This window comes from Lissotriton helveticus, chromosome 3_1 (assembly GCF_964261635.1).
Source record: "Lissotriton helveticus chromosome 3_1, aLisHel1.1, whole genome shotgun sequence".
NCBI classification, from domain to species: Eukaryota; Metazoa; Chordata; class Amphibia; order Caudata; family Salamandridae; genus Lissotriton; species Lissotriton helveticus.
The window spans coordinates 307510658-307531510 of record NC_136061.1 but is presented as its reverse complement, the minus strand read 5'-3'; the positions used below and the strand labels follow the sequence as shown (position 1 = coordinate 307531510).

Sequence of the window (20853 nt, the reverse complement as noted above, 5' to 3'; positions counted from 1 at the left end):
TTACTCCGCACGCATTTACTACGCATGCCATTACCCCGCATTTTTTACTCCGCAAAATCTTTTACAATGCAGGGCTTTACAACGCAATGCAGGGTAATGGCATGTGTTGTAACACATTTTTCGTTTAGGATGTTTACCATGCCAGGTTTTGAGGCCCTTCCTGAACTGGAGAATTGTGGGAGATTGCTGGAGGTGGGGGAGGAGGGTGTTCCAGACTTTCTCTGTGAGATAGCGGAAGGACTTTACTGTTCTAGTCTTGCAGATATGTGGGACGGTGGCCAGTGAGAGCTGGGCTGATCGGAGGTGTCTTTTGGGTATGTGGAAGGAGAGGAAGCTGTTTGGGTATGTGGGTCTGGTGTTGTGAAGGGTCTTGTACGTGTGGGAGAGGAGTTTGAAGGTTATTCGTCTTTCTACTGGAAGCCAGTGGAGATCGCGGAGGTGTTTGTTGATGTGACTGCAATGGGGGATGTCGAGGATGGCGTTCTGGACAGTCTGGAGTTTGCAAAGTAGTTTCTTGTTGATTCCAGCGTAGAGAGTATTGCAGTAGTCCAGACTGCTACTGATGAGTGTGTGTGTGACAGTTTTGCTGGGTTTGGTAGGGATCCATCTGAAGGTCTTTCGAAACATGTGGAGAGTGTTGAACCATGTCAAGGAGATGGCTTTGATTTGGCGGTTCATTGTTAGCGATGAGTCCAGTATGATGCCAAAGATTTATGCGTGGTCCGAGCTTAAGTTTATTGCTTACACCTCAGACACAGCCTATGTCTCAACTGCTGTTACACTCTGCATTCCCTCAGGCAGGTTGCAATGGAATTATGGGGCACCAGAATTCCATGAAAACAAGCAAATCCACAGAGGCAGTGGATCGCAATGTCACACATCTCCCTCTTTATACATTTACGAAGATATAAACACCAATATTGATAACAGAAGAGGGGAGCCTATAATAATAATAACATTAAGAACCTGAAAGAATGAGTGAATTACATTAGAACATTGCTTGTGAATACAATACTTACATGGAATGAAAAGAGAAATAAAAGCATTTCAGCCCAATGACTATATTCAAAGAAATATGTGAAACTTAGTTGATCTTATAATCTTTGAAATAAGTCGGGACTGAGTCACTCGCCCACTCATCCTGATATATACTTTGTGCTTGTTGTCTGACTTCACAAATTTCCCACTCACGGATGCATTTTCCAACTGAAGTACATCTCTGATTTCCAAGTTTATCTTACTCTGTCCTGAAATTTCAATCTCCTAATCCTGCCGAACTGGCCCCACACATTTGATCGTTCTTGGACGCATTACGAAACAGTTTAATTATCTTCATTGGTTCTGTGAATTTAGATCCCTTTTTTAACTAAAAGGAGATCTCATTTTAATCCATTCATCCAATTTGAATTTTATTAACTTGGTCCTATATGTCTGGTTATTATGTTTCTTCTCTGCGACTTGTGAATCTAGCTCTTTACTCCTCCATGCTTGGTTTGTGTCTATCTTCACCCAATCTTTATACCATTTCATCCACTCAGGCTGTAATCTGGAGTTAGGTTTTCCTACCCTTTAATAATTAAAAAGGAGTAATTTCAGTGGAGTGATGAGGAGTGAGTCGATAAGCTTCCAACCTACACATTACCTCCTCCTTCCAACACAATCTATTTGCCTTTGCTAGTTGGATGCCTTCCTTGAGGGTTTTGCAAAACCTCTCAACTACCCAATTAGTTTTTGGATGGTAAGGAGAACATAGATTGTTTTTCATTCCATTGCATTCTAAAAACTCTTTGGTTTCCCTTGAGTAAAATTTTGTCCTATTGTCTGTCAACAATATGTTGGGAAGACATTCACGTCCGTAAAATTCTACAAGAAATTTGATGACAGTATTGGAACTCATATCTATGGAGCACTCTTTTATCCTGACAATGGCCCAACTATATTCATGGCCACATCCATCCAAGGTATTTCACGTAACGGATGACACAACAAGGGTGGAGTGTCACAAGATATACAATCTCTGACCACCCTTTCCACTGCTCAATCTATTCCTGGCCACCATAAGTCAACACTTAACCTCTGTTTAGTTTTATTGATGCCAAAGTGACCTTTGTGTGCCAGTCAATCAATCTCATCCTTAGATTGCTAGGCAGTAATAATTTGGTACCCCTGAAAAGACATCTACCCAACACAGACAAATCCTCTCTGACCATCCAGTATGGTTGCACCTCTTCCTCAATTTTCCCTTCTGAGTCCCATCCCTTAACTCGTTTTTCTAGAACCTTTATTGGAATGGGATCTGCTTGTAGTTCCTGTTTCCTATATTTATTTTCAATGGCACCCTTAGTTATTACACAGATATCTTATTTGGGTACATCCACATCCTCACTATAGTTCATTTTACAATCATACTCTATATCTGTTTCGTTTACTAAATGTGACAGACAATGAGCAGCACAATTCCTAACCTTTAGAACATACTCAACATCAAAACTCCTGGAGATGTATCACCCACCTCTTGATCATACTTGAAATCGCCATTAAGCCTTTTGATGTAAACACTTCCTTAAGCAGCTTGTGGTCCATTGTCACATTAAACATAGTTCCTCAAATGAAAACTCTAGGGAGCATATTATCAACAACTAGCGATATTTATCGCTAAATAGGCTTACCAACATTTTTTTTATTGCCGAGCATCGCCGGATTTTATCGCAGAGATAATGTGCTATTAGCAACGTTTATCTCTGAAGCGATAACATCTCCGTCGATAGCGGCGAAATGCGTGAATATCACTGTAAATCCAGCGATATTCAGGCATTGATATCCACCTCCCTTTGGATATACAGGCTAAGAACTGGTCTGAGCAGGCGTTAGGTTTTGGAGATATTCGCGCTTAGCGCGAATATTTCTATCGCTACGCCTGCGTTGATAATAGGCGATAGCGATGTTAGCGACTGCTTTTAGTCGCTAACAGGTTGGGTACGCCCACTTTGCTTGTCATTAGCGATAAATATCGCTGACATGCAAAGCGGGCCCCAAACTGCTCGCTATCGCCTACAAGCTGTCGCTAACTGCTGTTAGCGACAGCGTGCTACTAGGGCGTTTCGCACGCCATGATAATATGCCACTAGATTAATTAAGGGCCCAGTATACCATGAATTCTTTCTGCTCAATCACTGAGTAATTGTCTTCTACTTGTTAAAGTGTTCTGGAAGAAAAGGCTATTGTTTGTTCACCTGTACTATCCTCTGCAGGAAAACTGCCCCTAAACCATTTGAGCTCAAATCAGTTGCCACTATTGTTTTCTTTCCTGGTACAATTTATTTTAAACTGGGTGTGAAAGCCAGGGCTTTCTTTGTGTTCAAATTCAACCCCACACAACTTGTCCTAGGTGTAAACAAGAGTAATTTCCTCATCTGAAATGTGGGGCCTGCAAAGTTGACTATAAATGTACTATAGCACTCCATAAGTCGTAAGAAGGACTGCAATTCATTCTTGTTCTCAGGAGAAGCCAAGTTCATTATTATGTTCCACAATCTGAATTTAGGTGGTATGCCTTGTGATTAAATCATGTGCCCCAGATAATTTATTTCAGCACATTTGATCTTACATTTTTCTTCTTTGATTGTTAGCCCATACTCTTTAAACTTCAGAAGAACATGTTATAGCCTTTTGTCATGTATAGTCTCATTTTCACCAAACATCAACACATCAACATGTAAAAGAATACCCCAGGGACCCCAGCTAGTATGGAAGACAGGGACTTTGAAAAACGGATGCAGCTGATGTTAGGGCAAATGGCATCTGTTTAAACTTGTAAGCCCCCAAGAGAGTTATAAAGGATGTAAGATCTTGAGAATCAGCATGTAAACGAAATTGGGGGCATATCATCAAGGCGGCGCTAAGAAATCATCGCTGCTTTTGCATCCGTTTTCGGGCGAAAAGCGGTGATAATTTCATCGCCTTATCAGCAAAGACACGCTATTGCGTGTTTTGCTGATTCGGCGCCAGTTACAACAACGTCCAGTTTTGCATCTCTAATGAGATGCAAAGTGGGCGTTCCTCCCCGAAATAACTGGAGAAATGTCGCTAACAGACATTTCTCCAATTATCAAGCTGCACGCTAACAGGCAGAGTGATAAGAAAAGTAGCGCTAACCGCAGTTATCGCTACTTTCCTTACGCCTGCTAGTAATCTGATTTAGCCATGTAATCCAATGGGAGGTGGTTTACATGGCTAAGAACACCCTGCCCTATCAGAAGGTATCGTTGGTCGCAGTGCGATTATCGCTGGATTTCCAGTGATATTCACACTGTTTTCACGCTATCTCCGCGATAGGAACAAGCATTAGCCAGTGGTAATTATCTTAGGGCTAAGTGCACTTAGCGATAATTATCGCCTGGCCTTGCTGATATGCCCCTTGGTGTCAAACTGAAGTAAAGTCTAATGTTGAAATTTACTTAGCTCCAGCTACTTTGGTAAAGATTTCTGTTATTTTGGGCAACAAGAACTTATTAAGGACCCTAAGATCTTGAAACATTTTCCTGTGCACTTTTCTAGCTACCACAATTGCAGCCAACCATTCCGATAACATTTAGTCTGCATAATTCATCCGGGTTGGCCCTGACTGCTTCTTGTATACTAATGGGAAGGCTTCTTGGTTTAGCTGAAACTGGGATGGTATTATCTTTTAGTTTTATTATGTACACAACATTTCTCAAGTAATCCAACTTGTCAGAGAAAACTTCAGGACATTCCTTCTCCATGCTTTCCAGTGTTTCAATGACTTATTCAGCTCAGAGGTGCACTAGTGTACAAATCATTGAATATGCTCTTTCAGTCTTCCGCCATATATGTTTTCCAATTTTGAATAATGTTATTTTCCTTAAAAGTGTGCCAATCACTGGGGAAGAGTGTGCCCATGTGTTCGCAATGGCAGAAGTGTATTACATTAGTTCCTCTATAAAGCCACCAGGTGGCAGTAGAAATTATCAAAGTAGTGTACATGAAAGAGCTAAACTGTCAAAAAACGGCAGCTCTCACATGACCAAAAGTAAACAAGCTTTCACGTGACCAAAAGAAAACGAGGCCAGCCTCTGCCTCCATTGAAACGTCACACTCCAGAAGCAGTAGACCGAGGAGAGCTAACTATCAATAAGACCCAGCTATTAGTGTTTACTATAATTTCACTCCTAGATGTCCCTATAAGGAGTGGTTGAAGGCGTGCTCACACTCTGTGAGGATGTGTCCCTCACACCGCCTTTCAGTGCGCCAATAGCCTCCCTTGTGAGGAGAATGATGGGTATGCGCACGCAGTAAAACATGCGGTTGGTCAGCGGGAGCGTGTGCAGCAAATTATGGTCATAGGCTTGCCAATACTCGTGGGTGCATCACTGACAGTCGTGCTGAGGACCATAGATTCCAGACTTTGCTGATTGTAGTCGCGTGATGCCGCACATAAACTTTATGAGGTACGGTGACTGTCATTTTGAAAAGTTAAGCATGGTTGGTGAGCCTATCCCTGTACCCCGGGTGAGGGCTGCATAACTCATTTGTAGAGACCCTTACCCTCCCATCGCTGGGAAGCATGGCTTCCACCACTGGAGCAGTTGCCTCGCTTTGGAACTTTAAGAGGGCCTCCATTTGGAGGTAAACCCTGAGGGGGTTGAGAATTATGTAGCCTGCACAAAGTTGGACTTGAGTGATTTGTCTTGGGTGCCTCCTTTATGCACCAGCGTGGTCCCACCCTGCACCCTCGTCAGACTGTCCTCCCCACGGGGGGTCAGCCAACCCTTCCCTGGGGGGCCATCAGCAGAAGGGGCCATGGGCCCCCTACGGGCATCCAAATGGGATACTCTAGCGTGGATTTCTGATCGACATAGCATGGCTGTCCTGAAGACCGGCTGCAGAGGCAGGTAAGAAAGTGTGACTGAAAGTGATGCAAAGGGGGTAGGTCTTTTAGGGCAATGGTTTGGACTTACAACGTGTTTGTATCCTGTGATTATGCTAGGGAATTGCTTCCCCAGATAGTCACCCCACTTTGTCCTAACTGGGAGACCGGCCCCTGCTGGACTGAGCTACCTGATTGCTGTATGCTTGGCCACCCACCCAGTGGGATGGGTGCAGCCTGATTTCCTTGAAGCTGATTGGGTGATGTATGTGCGGCGTTCTGAGTTTGGCTTTGGGGGTGAGTGCTTTGTGGGGGCTATCCCTGTAGTATGACGTTCTGATCATGGTATATATTTAGTTGACACCAGTTGGCCAGGGGGCCTATTCTGTGACAGTAGTGGAACTCTGTGAGGCCAGCTTGGGCCCAGCAACCCCAGATCTCGGCAAGTAGAACTGGGCAGATACCCTCTTGGGTCCATATGTGGAGCGATTCCTGAGACCGGTGCCATCTGGATGGTGCAGCTAATGCAGCCCCCTCTAGGGCAGTCTTTTTCAACTTCTGTTAAACCAGCTTGGCAGTGTCTCTCTGGGTCTACTACGGCTTCTCCTTGTCCTTCTCCTGTCTCTTCCAGTAATAGTGTAGTATGTGGGCCTGTATTTCCCAACAGGATTTGTTATCTAGACCTACTACGCTATCTTGTCCGGTCTTGATCTCCGTGGGTAGTCCCCTTTTGAGGATGTTGTAGAAGAATGCAACCTGGGAACCTGTATCAGTCCAGGGTTGTCCTGTCTCCTGCCCCACTGTTCTCTCATTCTGTCTAGGAACTCAGTCATGGTTTACCCAGGTTTCATGCTCTCTGCCATTAATCCTCCTACATCTGGGTGGTCAGGGAACAACTCCATCAGGGACGTCCAGATCAGGTGCCTGAATAAATTAAATGCGGTCCCGTCATGGTTGGTGTTTATGTGTGTTACATGCTGGGATGCACGTTCGAGAGAACACTGTGTCAGTCTGCTCAACAATGAGGCTGCTGAGAAGACTTTTGATGTCACCTATAGCTAGGTTTATACATGTGGTGTTCTTTTCAAAGAAGGAGATCCATTTTCCCATCCTGTCCATCTATGGGAGCAGTTTATTCCTGAGCTCTTCTTTGTCCATCTGTGCCCAAGGCTGTGCATCTTTCTGGAGTAGCAGAAAAAGACTCGTTCGGGGCAGCTCTGTTGGTTTCCCCCCAACATAGCGCTCCCATCGTCTCAAGCACTCCTGCTTGTAGGGGTAGTTCCATTTCAGATCTCCCCCTCCATGCCAAATGCAGTCTTCCGCAATGGCCATGTCCTCAGGTTCGAAGGATCCATCCTCTGGCCAAGGACGATCATACTAATTGCCCCTCCTTTCAGTCCAGCAGGCCAGTAGATGACAAAAAAGCAGCACGAAGGCCTCACCCTCTTCTCTGGATTTTATCTTTCTAGGGCCTGAGCTGTCTGACCAGTGCATCCCGGGGGAGCGGCAGACATCCTTGCAATCACTCATCTTGTGCGCCCGTAAAGGTGCCATGCTGCCCTTTTAGATTCTCAATTGTGTCTCTGTCAAGCTTTTCTAGTGGCTTATTACCCGTCAGCCCCTCTCCGACGTTGACGACCAAGGGATGTATGGGTCGCCATTAGGGGCCTTACCCGCGACTCATCTCTGCGCTCATCTATTTCTGGGACACCAAAGCCCAGCTCCTGTTCCCTCTGAGGGACTTGTTCCCCCTCCTTGCTGGGCTTCCCAGGCGGGAGCTCTCTCTCTCTCCCCATCCTTATCTCTCACCTTTCCTCTAACTCCCATCTGGGTTGCCTTCTTCTCACATTGCTAGTTGCTGTTATTCTAGGCAACGTCTTGCCCTCAATCTCACTACTTGATGCTTCCTCTGTGCCATGGGCCCACCTTAATGGAGTATAGCCCCTGGCTACCCTTTCAGAGTCGGATCTTGCGGGACTTGTGCTCCTTCCTTCCCCTCTACTGGTGGAATCATCTTCTAGGAGGGCAACAAACCTCCCTCTGACCGTATGGCGCATGGTGGGGAGTTGAGGAGTATGCGCCCCTTGTTCAAGTATGCGCCCCTTGTTCAGTTCAGACCGGCTGAATTGCAGCCGATGGGTTAGGGTCAAACCCGAGGGTGCTTGGTACCGGTCTGAGCCGGTCAGCCTGGGCTGGCAGAACCTGGGATCCTCCTCCCTGCCTGGTGACTTGCTGCCCAGGAGAGGGGGCAGCGCATCCAGAAGCCTTCTCAACCAGTGGATTGGTGTAACCCTCCGTGGTGGCGCCTGGGATGACCGACATTAGTGGGAGCACATCCCTTCTAGTGTGTGGTGGGGGAGGTGCAGATGCCTTACTCATGGGTTCAGGGATAGCCTTGTAAGCTGGAGCCACCCCGAAGATGGCCCACAGTTCTAGTAGTGCCTCCTGCTTAGCCTTCTTATGTCCTGTATATCCTGTAAACCTGGTAAGTATGTGAGCCTTTGTGTGTTCTATGATGTTGGTGGCGAACGTGCCCCCCTCAGGACAAGAAAATGTGTGGGCTTTGGTATGAGTATGCCACTCGCAGCAGTGTTTCTTTAGTTTCCTGGCCTGGGTGGAAAATGTCAATTGCATGTGGCCTAGTGAAGTCTCAATGATGGATTGGGAAGCTTGTTTGTTGTTTACATTAAAGGTCTTTGCAAACTTTTGATTGTCTCTAGATTTTCAAATAATGACAAATTATTTTCTAATTTTGGGGATCTGTGTACACAGGGTGGTACCGAAAGCCAATCTACTTGGTCATGAGCTTGAAAAATATTGATGCATCAAAAGAATCGATTAACATTCAATAGAGACAAAAAATGCAATGAAATAATAACAAACTATAACAAAAGTGCAATTATTAGTTCAGAGCAGTATGAGTTGATTTGTAGCACTAAACCAGAAATCATGGACCTCTGATTTGAAAAAGGGGTTTTTATTACCTAAAGCATGGACTTGATAACATGACATAACATTTAAATGTGCAGCATGATTTGCAAACTTTTAACAGCACCACAACATCAATAAGTGCATAAAATGGAGAAAAAAATCTAACGGAGACTAAAAGGTTGATAGAAAAAATAGTTATTTTGTCCAAAAAACTGGGCCCTTGCCTCATTCCTATAGCCTGTGGAGAGAGGATGCTCGGCGTAGTATGTCACTATCGGATCGGAGGAGAAAAATTAGCAATGATTAAAGCTGCGAAAAAGAAATAACCTGATAACTATCTGCCCCCTGTGGACTGGCACAAGCTACACCTGATTCACCAAGGTCCGACTTTTCCCTAACTTCCGAATTGCACACTATATTACACCCAGGGGTTGTGCGTATCACTGCCTAAAGCCAAGCAATCCAAGTGGAGAGAAAAAGGGGAACATCTCTCACTTCTTTTAGAAGCTACCAGCGTTAAAACAATAGCACTAAGTAAACGTTTGTGACTAAAGAAAAATAAGTTTGAGATGTTAGCTCTTTATCATACCGAGAAACTATGCATACTGACTTGCCTCCATGCCCAGCGGTCCAAGCTATCCCTTACTGTCACCCAGGGACTAGGCTTAGCCTCTGTTCCATGCCAAGTAGTACAAGCGATCCCGTACTAACATCCATGGACAAGGCGTACCCTGTTCCACATCCAAATGTACAAGCGTTCCCTTACTAACACCCAGGGTCGAGGAATACCCTGTGCTCCACACCCAAGGTCAGGCCCAAAAATCGTAGGGGCATATTACCAAGGCAGGCGTAATCAAATTATCGCCACTTTTGCGTAATCAAAGGGGATGATGGAAGGAGTGTTGAACATTGCAAGCACTCACCCCCAGTCAACTGATCTGGGTTTAATCCTTCATCATTCTTTACCTCACTCCGCCACCCCAGTTCAGACATGGCCATATGCAAATCAGTCTGACCCTGGCAGTTCAGGCTGGACTGTTCCCTTGTGGCAAAGGGTCAAGACTGATTTGCATATGGCCAGGTCTAAACTCGGGTGGCATGGTGAGCAACAGAATGATGGATTTAACCCAGATCTCTTGACTGGGGGTGAATGTTTTGATTTGTTCTGCATTATGTCCATCAATTGTCTGTCTTTTGCTTTCTCGCCTTAAGTGCGCCAGGTATGCCCAGACGTGGGTCCTGGGCTCACTGTGCCACTGGAATCAAGCTATCCTGGCTGAAGTGAGGTGACACCCTGAAACTGGTCCTAGGATGCCTGTTTCCGGTCCAGGAGGACCTGGCTTGGCAGTTCAGACTGGACTGTTCTCATGAGGCACAGGGTCAAGACTGATTTGCATATGGCCAGGTCTAAACTGGGTTGGGGTGGTAAGCAAAAGAATGATGGAGGTAGGTACCAATCTCCAAATAGGGACCCTTGCTTCTAGTCAAGGTAAGGGGGATACACTCTATAGATAACCCCTGCTCACCCCCTTGGTAGCTTGGCACGAGCAGACAGGCGTATCAAAGGCAATGTGTGAAGTATTTTTACCAACACTCACAGTAACACAGTGAAAACACCACAAATGGAGTCCACACCAGTTTAGAAAAATAAAGTATCTTTATCTAAGCTACACAAGATCAAAACAACAAAAATCCAACATACACAGTTCAAGAATATGATTTTAAAAGAGTTCTAGGGTTTGCGTCAAAATAATCCACTGTTGCGTTACATTTAGCCCAAAGTACCTGTAGATGCGACAAAAGTTCCAAATGGAAGCTGCAGCGTTGAAAAACAAGCGATGCGTCACTCCTGAGACCGTGGGGAGGCGATGCGACAGCCCCTCTGGACGCAGCGGGTGTGTTGCGACAAATCCGGTCTGTATGGGGAGTGATGCGATACCTTGTATGGATTCCGGTGCGCAGGTTTGATAGGAAGCATCTCACACAGGCATGGTACGACGATCTTTGCGACGGCGACGATCTCAGGTGCGGCGGCGATGCGCGGCGCAGCGGCGATCTTCTCCTCTCGCGCCCCTCGATGCCATGTCTCTGCGACGATGTTTGCAGCGACGTGATGCGGTCCGAAAGCAAGTGGTGGGACGATCTCACCCAGCGACAACAGGCTCTGCGACAATTCTCGCAGCGACAGGAATCTTCCCGCACCGGGGTGATGCGCTCTGCAAGCGAACGATGTGTTGGTTCCTGCAGCTGCAGCAGGCGCTGCGACGATCTTCGCGGTGACAGGAATTTTCTCGCACTGTCGACGATGCGCTCCGCAAGCGAGCGATGCGCGAAAATTGCAGATCTTCTTCTTTTCTTTTTGTCCAGCTCCCCAAACAGCAGGCACAACTTCCAGAGGCCCCACAATTAGATCAAGCACTCTAGGGAGGGCAGAACTCACACAGCAGAGTTCAGGGGGAAGCTGGGGGTGAAGTCCTTTTGTTCCTGGGACTTCTTAACAGGGAGGCAGCTCTTCTCAGGCCCTTGGAGATCTCTTCAAGCAAGGGGACAAAGCAACAGCAAAGTCCTTCCCCTCTCCTTGGCAGCAAAGCAACTGCTGGTCAGCCCACAAACACACAGTAGGACAGTCCTTCAAGAATATGATTTTAAAAGAGTTCTAGGGTTTGCGTCAAAATAATCCACAGTTGCGTTATGTTTAGCCCAAAGTACCTGTAGATGCGACAAAAGTTCCAAATGGAAGCTGCAGCGTTGAAAAACAAGCGATGCGTGACTCCTGAGACCGTGGGGAGGCGATGCGACAGCCCCGCTGGACGCAGCGGGTGTGTTGCGATGAATTTGATCTGTATGGGGAGTGATGCGATACCTTGTATGGATTCCAGTGCGCAGGTTTTGTAGCAAGCATCTCACACTGGCACGATACGACGATCTTTGGGATGGCGACGATCTCAGGTGCGGCGGCGATGTGCGGCGTAGCGGCGATCTTCTCCTCTCGCGCCACTAGATGCGATGTCTCTGCGACGATGTTCGCAGCGACGTGATGTGGAACGAAAGCAAGTGGTGCGACGATCTCACCCAGCGACGACAGGCTCTGCGACAGTTCTCGCAGCGATAGGAATCTTCCCGAACCGGGGCGATGCGCTCTGCAAGCGAACGATGCGTTAGTTCCTGCAGCTGCAACAGGCGCTGCGACGATCTTCGCGGTGACAGGAATTTTCTTGCACTGTTGACGATGTGCTCCGCAAGCGAGCGATGCGTGAAAATTGCAGATCTTCTCCTTTTCTTTTTGTCCAGCTCTCCAAACAGCAGGCACAACTTCCAGAGGCCCCAAAATTGGATCAAGCACTCTAGGAAGGGCAGAACTCATACAGCAGAGTTCAGGGGGAAGCTGGGGGTGAAGTCCTTTTGTTCCTGGGACTTCTTAACAGGGAGGCAGCTCTTCTCAGGCCCTTGGAGATCTCTTCAAGCAAGGGGACAAAGCAACAGCAAAGTCCTTCCCCTCTCCTTGGCAGCAAATCAACTGCAGGTCAGCCCACAAACACACAGCAGGACAGTCCTTCAAGAATATGATTTTGAAAGAGTTCTAGGGTGTGTATCAAAATAATCCACAGTTGCGTTACGTTTAGCCCAAAGTACCTGTAGATGCGACAAAATTTCCAAATGGAAGCTGCAGCGTTGAAAAACAAGCGATGCGTGACTCCTGAGACCGTGGGGAGGCGATGCGGCAGCCCCGCTGGACGCAGCGGGTGTGTTGCGACGAATCCGGTCTGTATGGGGAGTGATGCGATACCTTGTATTGATTCCGGTGCGCAGGTTTGGTAGGAAGCAACTCACACAGGCACGATCCGACGATCTTTGGGACAGCGACGATCTCAGGTGCGGCGGCGATCTTCTCCTCTCGCGCCCCTCGATGCGATGTCTCTGCGACGATGTTCGCAGCGACGTGATGCGGTCCAAAAGCAAGTGGTGCGACGATCTCACCCAGCCACGACAGGCTCTGCGACAATTCTCGCAGCAACAAGAATCTTCCCGCACCGGGGCGATGCGCTCTGCAAGCGAACGATGCGTTGGTTCCTGCAGCTGCAACAGGCGCTGCGACGATCTTCGCGGTGACAGGAATTTTCTCGCACTGTCGACGATGAGCTCCACAAGCGAGCGAAGCATGAAAATTGCAGATCTTATCCTTTTCTTTTTGTCCAGCTCCCCAAACAGCAGGCACAACTTCCAGAGGCCCCACAATTGGATCAATCACTCTAGGAAGGGCAGAACACATACAGCAGAGTTCAGGGGGAAGCTGGGGTTGAAGTCATTTTGTTCCTGGGACTTCTTAACAGGGAGCCAGCTCCTCTCAGGCCCTTGGAGATCTCTTGAAGCAAGGGGACAAAGCAACAGCAAAGTCCTTCCCCTCTCCTTGTCAGCAAAGCAACTGCAGGTCAGCCCACAAACACACAGCTGGACAGTCCTTCGTCTTCAGTCTTCCAGATTTATCCTTGGCAGAGGTTCCTTCTTGATTCCAGGATGATCTAATTTTCTGTAGTCTGGGTAGCCCTTTTTATACCAGTCTTTCCTTTGTTCTCTGGAGGCAGAGAAACCTTGGCTTAGTCAGAACCAGTTCTGGTCAGTCCTGGAGCACTTTGTTTTCCTGACTTCTTCTTTCCTTTCAGAGAGAGGGGCAGGGTCGTCAGCCGCCCAGCAGGAGGTGGTGCCTGCATTGTGGTAGACAGGCACAGTCCTATTCAGGCCCAGGTGCTATCCCCTCACACCACTCAAGATGCAGATGCAGCTATTCAGCCTAGGGCTGACTCATCTAGCCTCCTGGGGGCTCCCCAGCCCCTGTCACTCACAAAGACACAGAAAGGTCAGACAAGAGAATAGTCACTTTCTAAATCCAGCACAGCGTCAAAAATACAGGAGATAGAGGCAAAAAGTCAGGGGAAACCACGCCAAAGATGCCAGGTCTAACAATGGATTTAACCCAGATCTCTTGACTGGGGGTGAATGTTTTGATTTGTTCTGCATTCCTTTCATCAATTGTGTGTCTTTTGCTTTCTTGCCCTAAGTGCGCCAGGTATGCCCAGACGTGGGTCCTGGGATCACTGTACCACTGGAATCAAGCTATCCTGGCTGAAGAGGTGTGAAACCCCAAAACCGGTCCTAAGATGCTTGTTTCTGGTCCAGGAAGAACCTGGCTTGGCAGTTCGAGCTGGACTGTTGGCATGAGCCACAGGGTCAAGACTGATTTGCATATGGTCAAGTCTAAACTGGGGTGGCATGGTGAGGAAAAGAATGATGGATTTAACCCAGATCTCTTGACTGGGGTGAAAGTTTTGATTAGTTCTGCATTCCGTCTATCAATTGTGTGTCTTTTGCTTTCTCGCCCTAAGTGCGCCAGGTATGCCCAGACGTGGGTCCTGGGCTCACTGTGCCACTGGAATCAAGCTATCCGTCCATCAATTGTGTATCGTTTGATTCCTATGCAAATAAAGGCATTTCCCCATAAGGTCCATTGCTGTATGTAAGTGCCCCAGGAGTGCAGAAAACAGGTGCATCCACCCACTGTGCCCCAGGGGCACTATGGGGAATATTTATTAAGATATCACGCAGTGCAGAAAGTCAGCTTGCTGTGCTGCGTAATAGGGAAAGGGCAGGAATATGCTGTACTTAACAATATACATGCATTTCCAAGTGCTGCCGTACAATGTGCTGCCTAGCACCATAGCAGGTGCCGGGTGCCTGTGTTGTAAGCAGGATGGTTTTTGTGCAGGGACACCTTCCGGTTCAAAATAATCCTGCAAGGCATTTTTGTCTTTTTATGAGTGCTGCAGACAAACAAAACATGTTGAAAGAGCAACGAGGATTTTTCTCCTCCTTATATATATCACCAGGAGAGGTATAGCATTTTGACGTTTACTACTAATGGTAAATCTGGGAATGCGCCACAATCCAGGGGTGAATGCCTGGGAACACTCACGCTCCACCTATGGAACGCTTCCCTAGTCCAGAGTAACACAAGGCAGTAATTTACACTGCCTTGTGTTACTCTGGATTTATCGAGCCACTCAGGGCCATGCAGGGTGGCCTTGCATAGCTTGATAAATCCTTAAATCCTACTTACGTTTTGTGTCACCTTTGCGCCCCCTTCCGTGGCACAAGGGCAACGTAAAATATGCCACTGTATGTAATACAGCCCCTGGCCTTTTCATCTCTAGACACAGGAAGCCCTCCTACAATTATACAGCAGAGGCATTGTCAACTGTCTGCTCCTGGTAACGTAAGACACTCCTGGCCTCAGCTCCATCACTCGTGACTCGTGATACACCTGAACTCCAGCTAACTGGAAGCACTCTTGACTTTCTGTTCCAACTAGCAGGAACCAGGGCAAGTCAGCAACCTTTTAGCATGTTAAAAAAAAGCTGCAATAGTTTAGAGTACAAAAGCATGTTCATACTAATATCCAGCATGGAGGAGCAGTACATTCTTCTGATTAACATGGAACTGTAAGTAAAATCTTGGCTAACCAGGTTAAGTCCCTGTCTCACTATTTCTTCTACCTGTCGCTTTTGCCGCAGACCTGGTAAAGAGTGTGTGATGGGGTTGAACAGCGACTTTGCCCCCAGTTTGTTTAAGTAACATGACCACACTACACTACAATGCCTTCTCTTCATTTTCTACAGGTTGCAGCACAACAAAAAGAATCTGAGACCACTCAGCGTGCAGAGAGGGAGGTGACAAGGATGGTGATTGCCATGGTCATGGCGTTCCTGATCTGCTGGTTGCCCTATGCCACCTTTGCCATGGTGGTAGCTACGAATAAAGACATTGTCATCCAGCCTGCACTTGCGTCTATGCCCTCGTACTTCTCAAAAACAGCCACTGTCTACAACCCCGTCATCTATGTCTTCATGAACAAACAGGTACCTTACAAAATAAATGCTCACCAAGGTTTCATTTCAGGCAACGAATAACTCCTTTACTTTCATGAAAAATGTGATATAGTCAAGCTTGCAAATTACATTCAAGTAAACTAGTAAGCTAACATATGTTGACTGTTCTCAGACACACAAACCTTGACAAAGGGAACTGTTCTGACATTAATATGCTAAGACATACAAACGTACAGGGCCAGGCTTGGAACCATAACCGGCCCTGGCAAAGTGCTCGACCAACCCCCCCTCCCCACTCGGGGGGTTGGAGGTGCCGCCGAGCTCTTTGCCGGGGACGGTTTTCGGCCGATTTTGGTACAAGGCTGATTTTGCAGCTAAGCTGCAAAAAAGTCCCTGTAACAAAAATCGGCCCCCACGCGTGCGGCGCACCGGGATATTGCCCGGTGCCCGCTATGGCCAGTCCGGCCCTGCAAACGTAGTCATTAGCATAGACCGTTTGTGTTGCTTCTGTGCAATCGGCCTCTTCCTGAGCCTCCCTTGTCTGTGCTCTATGTTTTATTCCACAAGCTTATGGAGCTCCATTGAGCCAGCCCCCTCTGCAAGCTAGGGCAATCAAACCAGAAGCCAAACAGGTCAGATGAGGCCATAGGCTCGTCTCCCCAGGAGGACTGAGCCTCACATTATGATATCCCAGAGTGCCTTGCAGGGCTTTCCCTGCCTTCTGTGCATCAGATGGTGCAGTGGTTTCACAGAAGGCAGAGCAGTTTTGTATGAGGGCACCGAGGGGGCATATAAGCAAGGGCTGGCAATATAATTATCGCCGCTTTAGCATCCGTTTTTGGGCGAAAAGCGACGATAATTATATCGCAATATCATCAAGGACACGCTAGCGTGTGTTTCCTTGATGTAGAGCCCGTTTTGTCACAGCCTCGCCTTGCATCGCTAATGAGATGCAAAGAAGGCGGGGCTGTGAAAACAACATATGTTAATATCGTGAAGGCAGCTTCGCGATATTAACAAGGAGGTGCAGAGATAACAAAAATCGCGCTACCTCAGCCTTAACTCAGGAATTTAACATCTGTTAAATTCCTGACTAAGGCATTCTTTTAATGGGAGATGGATTATGCTGATACGACCACAGGGTCGTATCAGCAATGTTATCGCTGTTTTCAATGGAACATCGCTGGAAAACCAGCCATGTTCCATGGTAAACGCCGCTATCCCTGAAATATTATCGCCATAGCGTTATCATGGCGATAATATTCAGCGATAATATTTCTATCGCTATGTACGGCCAGCGATAATTATCGCTGGCCGTTGATAATATGCCCCCATGTTGTGTGTTCTCGCTTAAAAAACAAATGTCTTTATTTTTCAGAAATAAACATTAGAAACAAGTGTTTTTATTTTTGAAAAAGAGAGAAAAAATGTAGGATTAACATGCTGGGAGTTTTCTACCAGCTCAAGTAGGGTGTCATTTGCACTACCAGACTTTTTCTGTTGGTCCAAAACAGATACAGAAAAATGTATCTTGGAAAGACTGCACCTAAATAGGATGGCCTTTCTGGGATACATTGATGTGGTGATGAGTCATGGTCAAAGGTTTCCGATGGGGGAGTCAGCTGAGGCTTCACCGCCAGAAGCCATCATTTTGAATGATGTTGAAGTACCATGAGTTTAGAGGGACTCCTACTTGGCCAATATCTAAAAAGCCATTTGTATTGCCTCATTTATCAATGTGATTTCAAGAGTTAATTTTCGGGAGTTGATAATAGATGCCCACTTTACTCGGCAGTAAATGGCTGTAAAGAGGATTAAGGAGAGTAAACCCAGCTCTCATGAGAATCAAATCTAGGTTGAGTCCTTCTGTGAAGAGTCAGTTTGTTTGCTGCCATTTTGCTGCAGCGGGACTGCACTGGAAGTTACTTGACAGAGGGAGGTGGAGTGTCCGCCCCAGCCTGGGTACCCGCCACACACTGAGCTTAGTAAAACACCTCTTTATTCCTCTGCGTGTAACCACAAACCCAACATTCTAAACCTGCATGCACTTCACTACGCTCTAACACTTATGTCACAGTTCTACGGAGTCCATCAGGAGCCAAAAGGATACCGTCATTGCTAACTCACACAACATTGCAGGAGGCTGCATCAAGGGGAAGTGGTGTCTATCAGGAAGGCTGTGGGTCTGATGCGTCACAGTATTTCAGTCTGTCAGTGCATGAGTAGCTTTTGCTAGGGTATGATCACAAATGTCTTGAGTTAAGTTGCAATTGTGTTGCCTGGCTTCAACTCCAAAGGGCTGTGCGGGTGACAATCAGTAGATGGGTTGAATGGATGTGGGGCAATTTAGTTAGGCTATGGAGGTTGATAAAGATTGGATCAGGACCTTCCCATTTTCATACAGGATAATGTGTAGCTCACATTTTTGATTATGGTAATCTCAGATGCCATGGGCCCAGTTACGAGCTGGTTTGCATCACTCTTGCAGCACGCAATGTGGTGAAAGAGTGACGCAAATCTTAAGTCAGATTTATGAAGCCACACAAGGTCTTTTTGCGTGGTCCTGAGCTGGTCCATAAATCTGGAGTAAGCCAACACAGCAAAAATCGCTGCGTTGCCATACTCTGCCCTGGGTTGGCGTTCCATGGGCTTTGTATGGGTGTTCCCATGCAACTCCCATGGCTTTTGACGCATTCCCAGATTTACCCTCACTTGTAAACCTAGGTATGTGGCAAAAGATACACCTTCCCAGGAGAGGCATAACAAGGAGAAATATATTTCTTTATCCTTGTTACTTCCTCTTTCAATGTGTGCTGCATTATGTAGCACACGTAGATAGAGGAAAATGCCTCTCAGGGCACTTTCCTGCACACCAACAATCCTGTATGCAACGCAGGCACCCTTTCATGATGGTGCAAGGGTGCCTGTTTTTGGGCTAGGCTACCCAGTGGGGATACCAAAGCAGGGGAAAAGGCAGGAATGCACCATATTGCCTTGAATACAACACATTCCTGCCCTTTACCCATCACACAGAGCATTAGGTTAATTTGCTGCACTGCACTGCATGACTTTTTCATAAATAAGCTTCTATTTTTTTCTCCCCATACAGGATTTTTTGTCTTCTCTGACACTATGGGGAATTTGCCATTACTTAGGAATCATTTTTGTGTGCATCCTAGAGTCTGATCTTTGTTTTATGGTGGCCATAACAAGACCATGCAAAAAATGTTAGGCTACTCACTTCGAGAAGCATATACATATGAGACAGCAACATTATTTCACTTTGAGTATCACTAATTCAGATATATATGTAGTAGTAAGATGTCACATTAGGTTAAAAAACTCATTAATATGACCTCACATTTGGTCGATAACAAATTGTGGTGAAGTATTCACTTTTGAAGCAACATCAGCATAATTGTGGAAAAATGTAGGCGAGCAAACCAAAGTTTGTTGCTTTCATGAACTGTTTCTTGAAACCCCTTGAGATCCCTGGCACTGCCTTTGCAGCCCTCGGCTCAAGGTAAACATTGCTGTGATGAGCAATGTATTCTTTCTGAAGCTCCGACTGTGAAGCATAAATAAGCATACAGCAATGCAATGTACGAGCTGAAACATGCAGCTGTCAGACCACTCCTCAACAACCCTTCGGTTGACCTTAGTGAGCTCCAGAACTACCATCCCATCTCGCTACTTCTGTTCCGTGCCAAAGTCCTGGAGAAGGCCCTCAACCTCCAACTCATCAAACACCTGGAGAAGTACAACCTACTGTACCCCCCACAATCAGGCTTCAGAGCCAACCACAGCACCGAAACAGACCTGATCGCTGCATCAGATGACATCCGAACACTACTGGACAGAGGAGAATCAACTGCCATGATCCTATTTAACCTCTCCGCAGCCTTTGACACCGTCTCCAACCACATTATCAGGGAAGTCCTCATCTTTGGCAAGCACAGTGCCTTCTGGGATGAATCCTGGAAGCCTTCAGAATTCGGACCCACTCCCATGCCAAAAGATCGCGCTCGCAACCTCGGCATCATCCTCAACAGCAAACTATCCATGAAATGCCAAGTAAACGCCGTCTCCTCAGCCGGCTTCCAAACTCTCTGCATGCTCAGCAAGATTTTCAAGTGGCTTCCTATTAGCACCCGGAAGACCTTAATGCAGGGCCTCATGACTACCCGACTAGACTACGGCAGAGCACTCTTTGCAGGCACCGCCTCGAAACAGACTTCAATTAATCCAGTACACAGAGGCCAGACTGATCCTTAACCAGCCCAAGAGAACCCACGTCACCCACTACCTGAAGGACCCCTGGCTTCCAGTTCAGAAGAAATGCCACTTCAAGGTCCTGACCCATGCCTACAAAGCCATCCATGATCAAGGAGCCACCTACCTGAATCACCGCCTGCACTTCCACTGATCAACCAGAGAAGAGGACCCTCTTCTCCCAGACCTGGAAGCCACTCTAGATCTGGTAGTAGTAAATCTTCGAGGAACCTGTCCTCAGAGGAACTGGAGGACAAGAGGGAAGAAAGGAAGCTGAAGATAGAGCTTGCCAGGACTGCCAAGGAGCAGTCCATAGCCCTTGCTAAATTGGAAAAGGAGCAAGACCTGGTCAGATTGGACAATGAGCAAGCTCTGGTTGAAAAGACACTAACCATAGAAGAGAAAAAGATGGGCAAGAGCTTAGCCTCAGAGAGTTGGACCTTAGAGCCCACTATATAGGGTCCAACAACAGTAATGGTGGCAGCACCCCTGCAGTGTCTCACAGTGAGAGTAGAGTTTGAATCGCAAAAGATATGGTACAGGATTACCAGGGGTGGGACAAAATCGACAAATAGTTAGCAGCCTATGAAGTGATTTTGAAGGTACACCGGGTTCCCGAAAAGAGCTGGGGTGGTAGTTTATGGTGGTTCATGTCCCATGTGGGAGGAACACCCTCCTTACACTGGACATGGGGAACCAGACTAACTACCATGCCATGAAGACTGTGTTGGTCAATAAGTTTGGAATGACCTCGGAGAAACACTGCCAGCGGTTTAGGACCAGCCACAAGCTGACCAAACAAACCTGGGTAGGCTTCTTAGACTATGTGGATAAGGCACTGAAGAGTTGGGTGTTGGGCAGTAAGGTCAATGATTATGATGG

The 20853-nt window shown here is 46.9% G+C and overlaps 1 protein-coding gene across 1 annotated transcript in view; it reads left to right on the top strand.

Moving 5' to 3' along the window:
- LOC144824520 (pinopsin-like) overlaps window positions 1–20853 on the top strand; it is a 170646-nt gene that overhangs the window by 132355 nt on the left and 17438 nt on the right. Inside the window, exon 4 of the mRNA XM_078683585.1 lies at window positions 15490–15729. Coding sequence (XP_078539711.1) covers window positions 15490–15729 — 240 coding nt within the window. The remainder of the gene's footprint in view (window positions 1–15489; window positions 15730–20853) is intronic.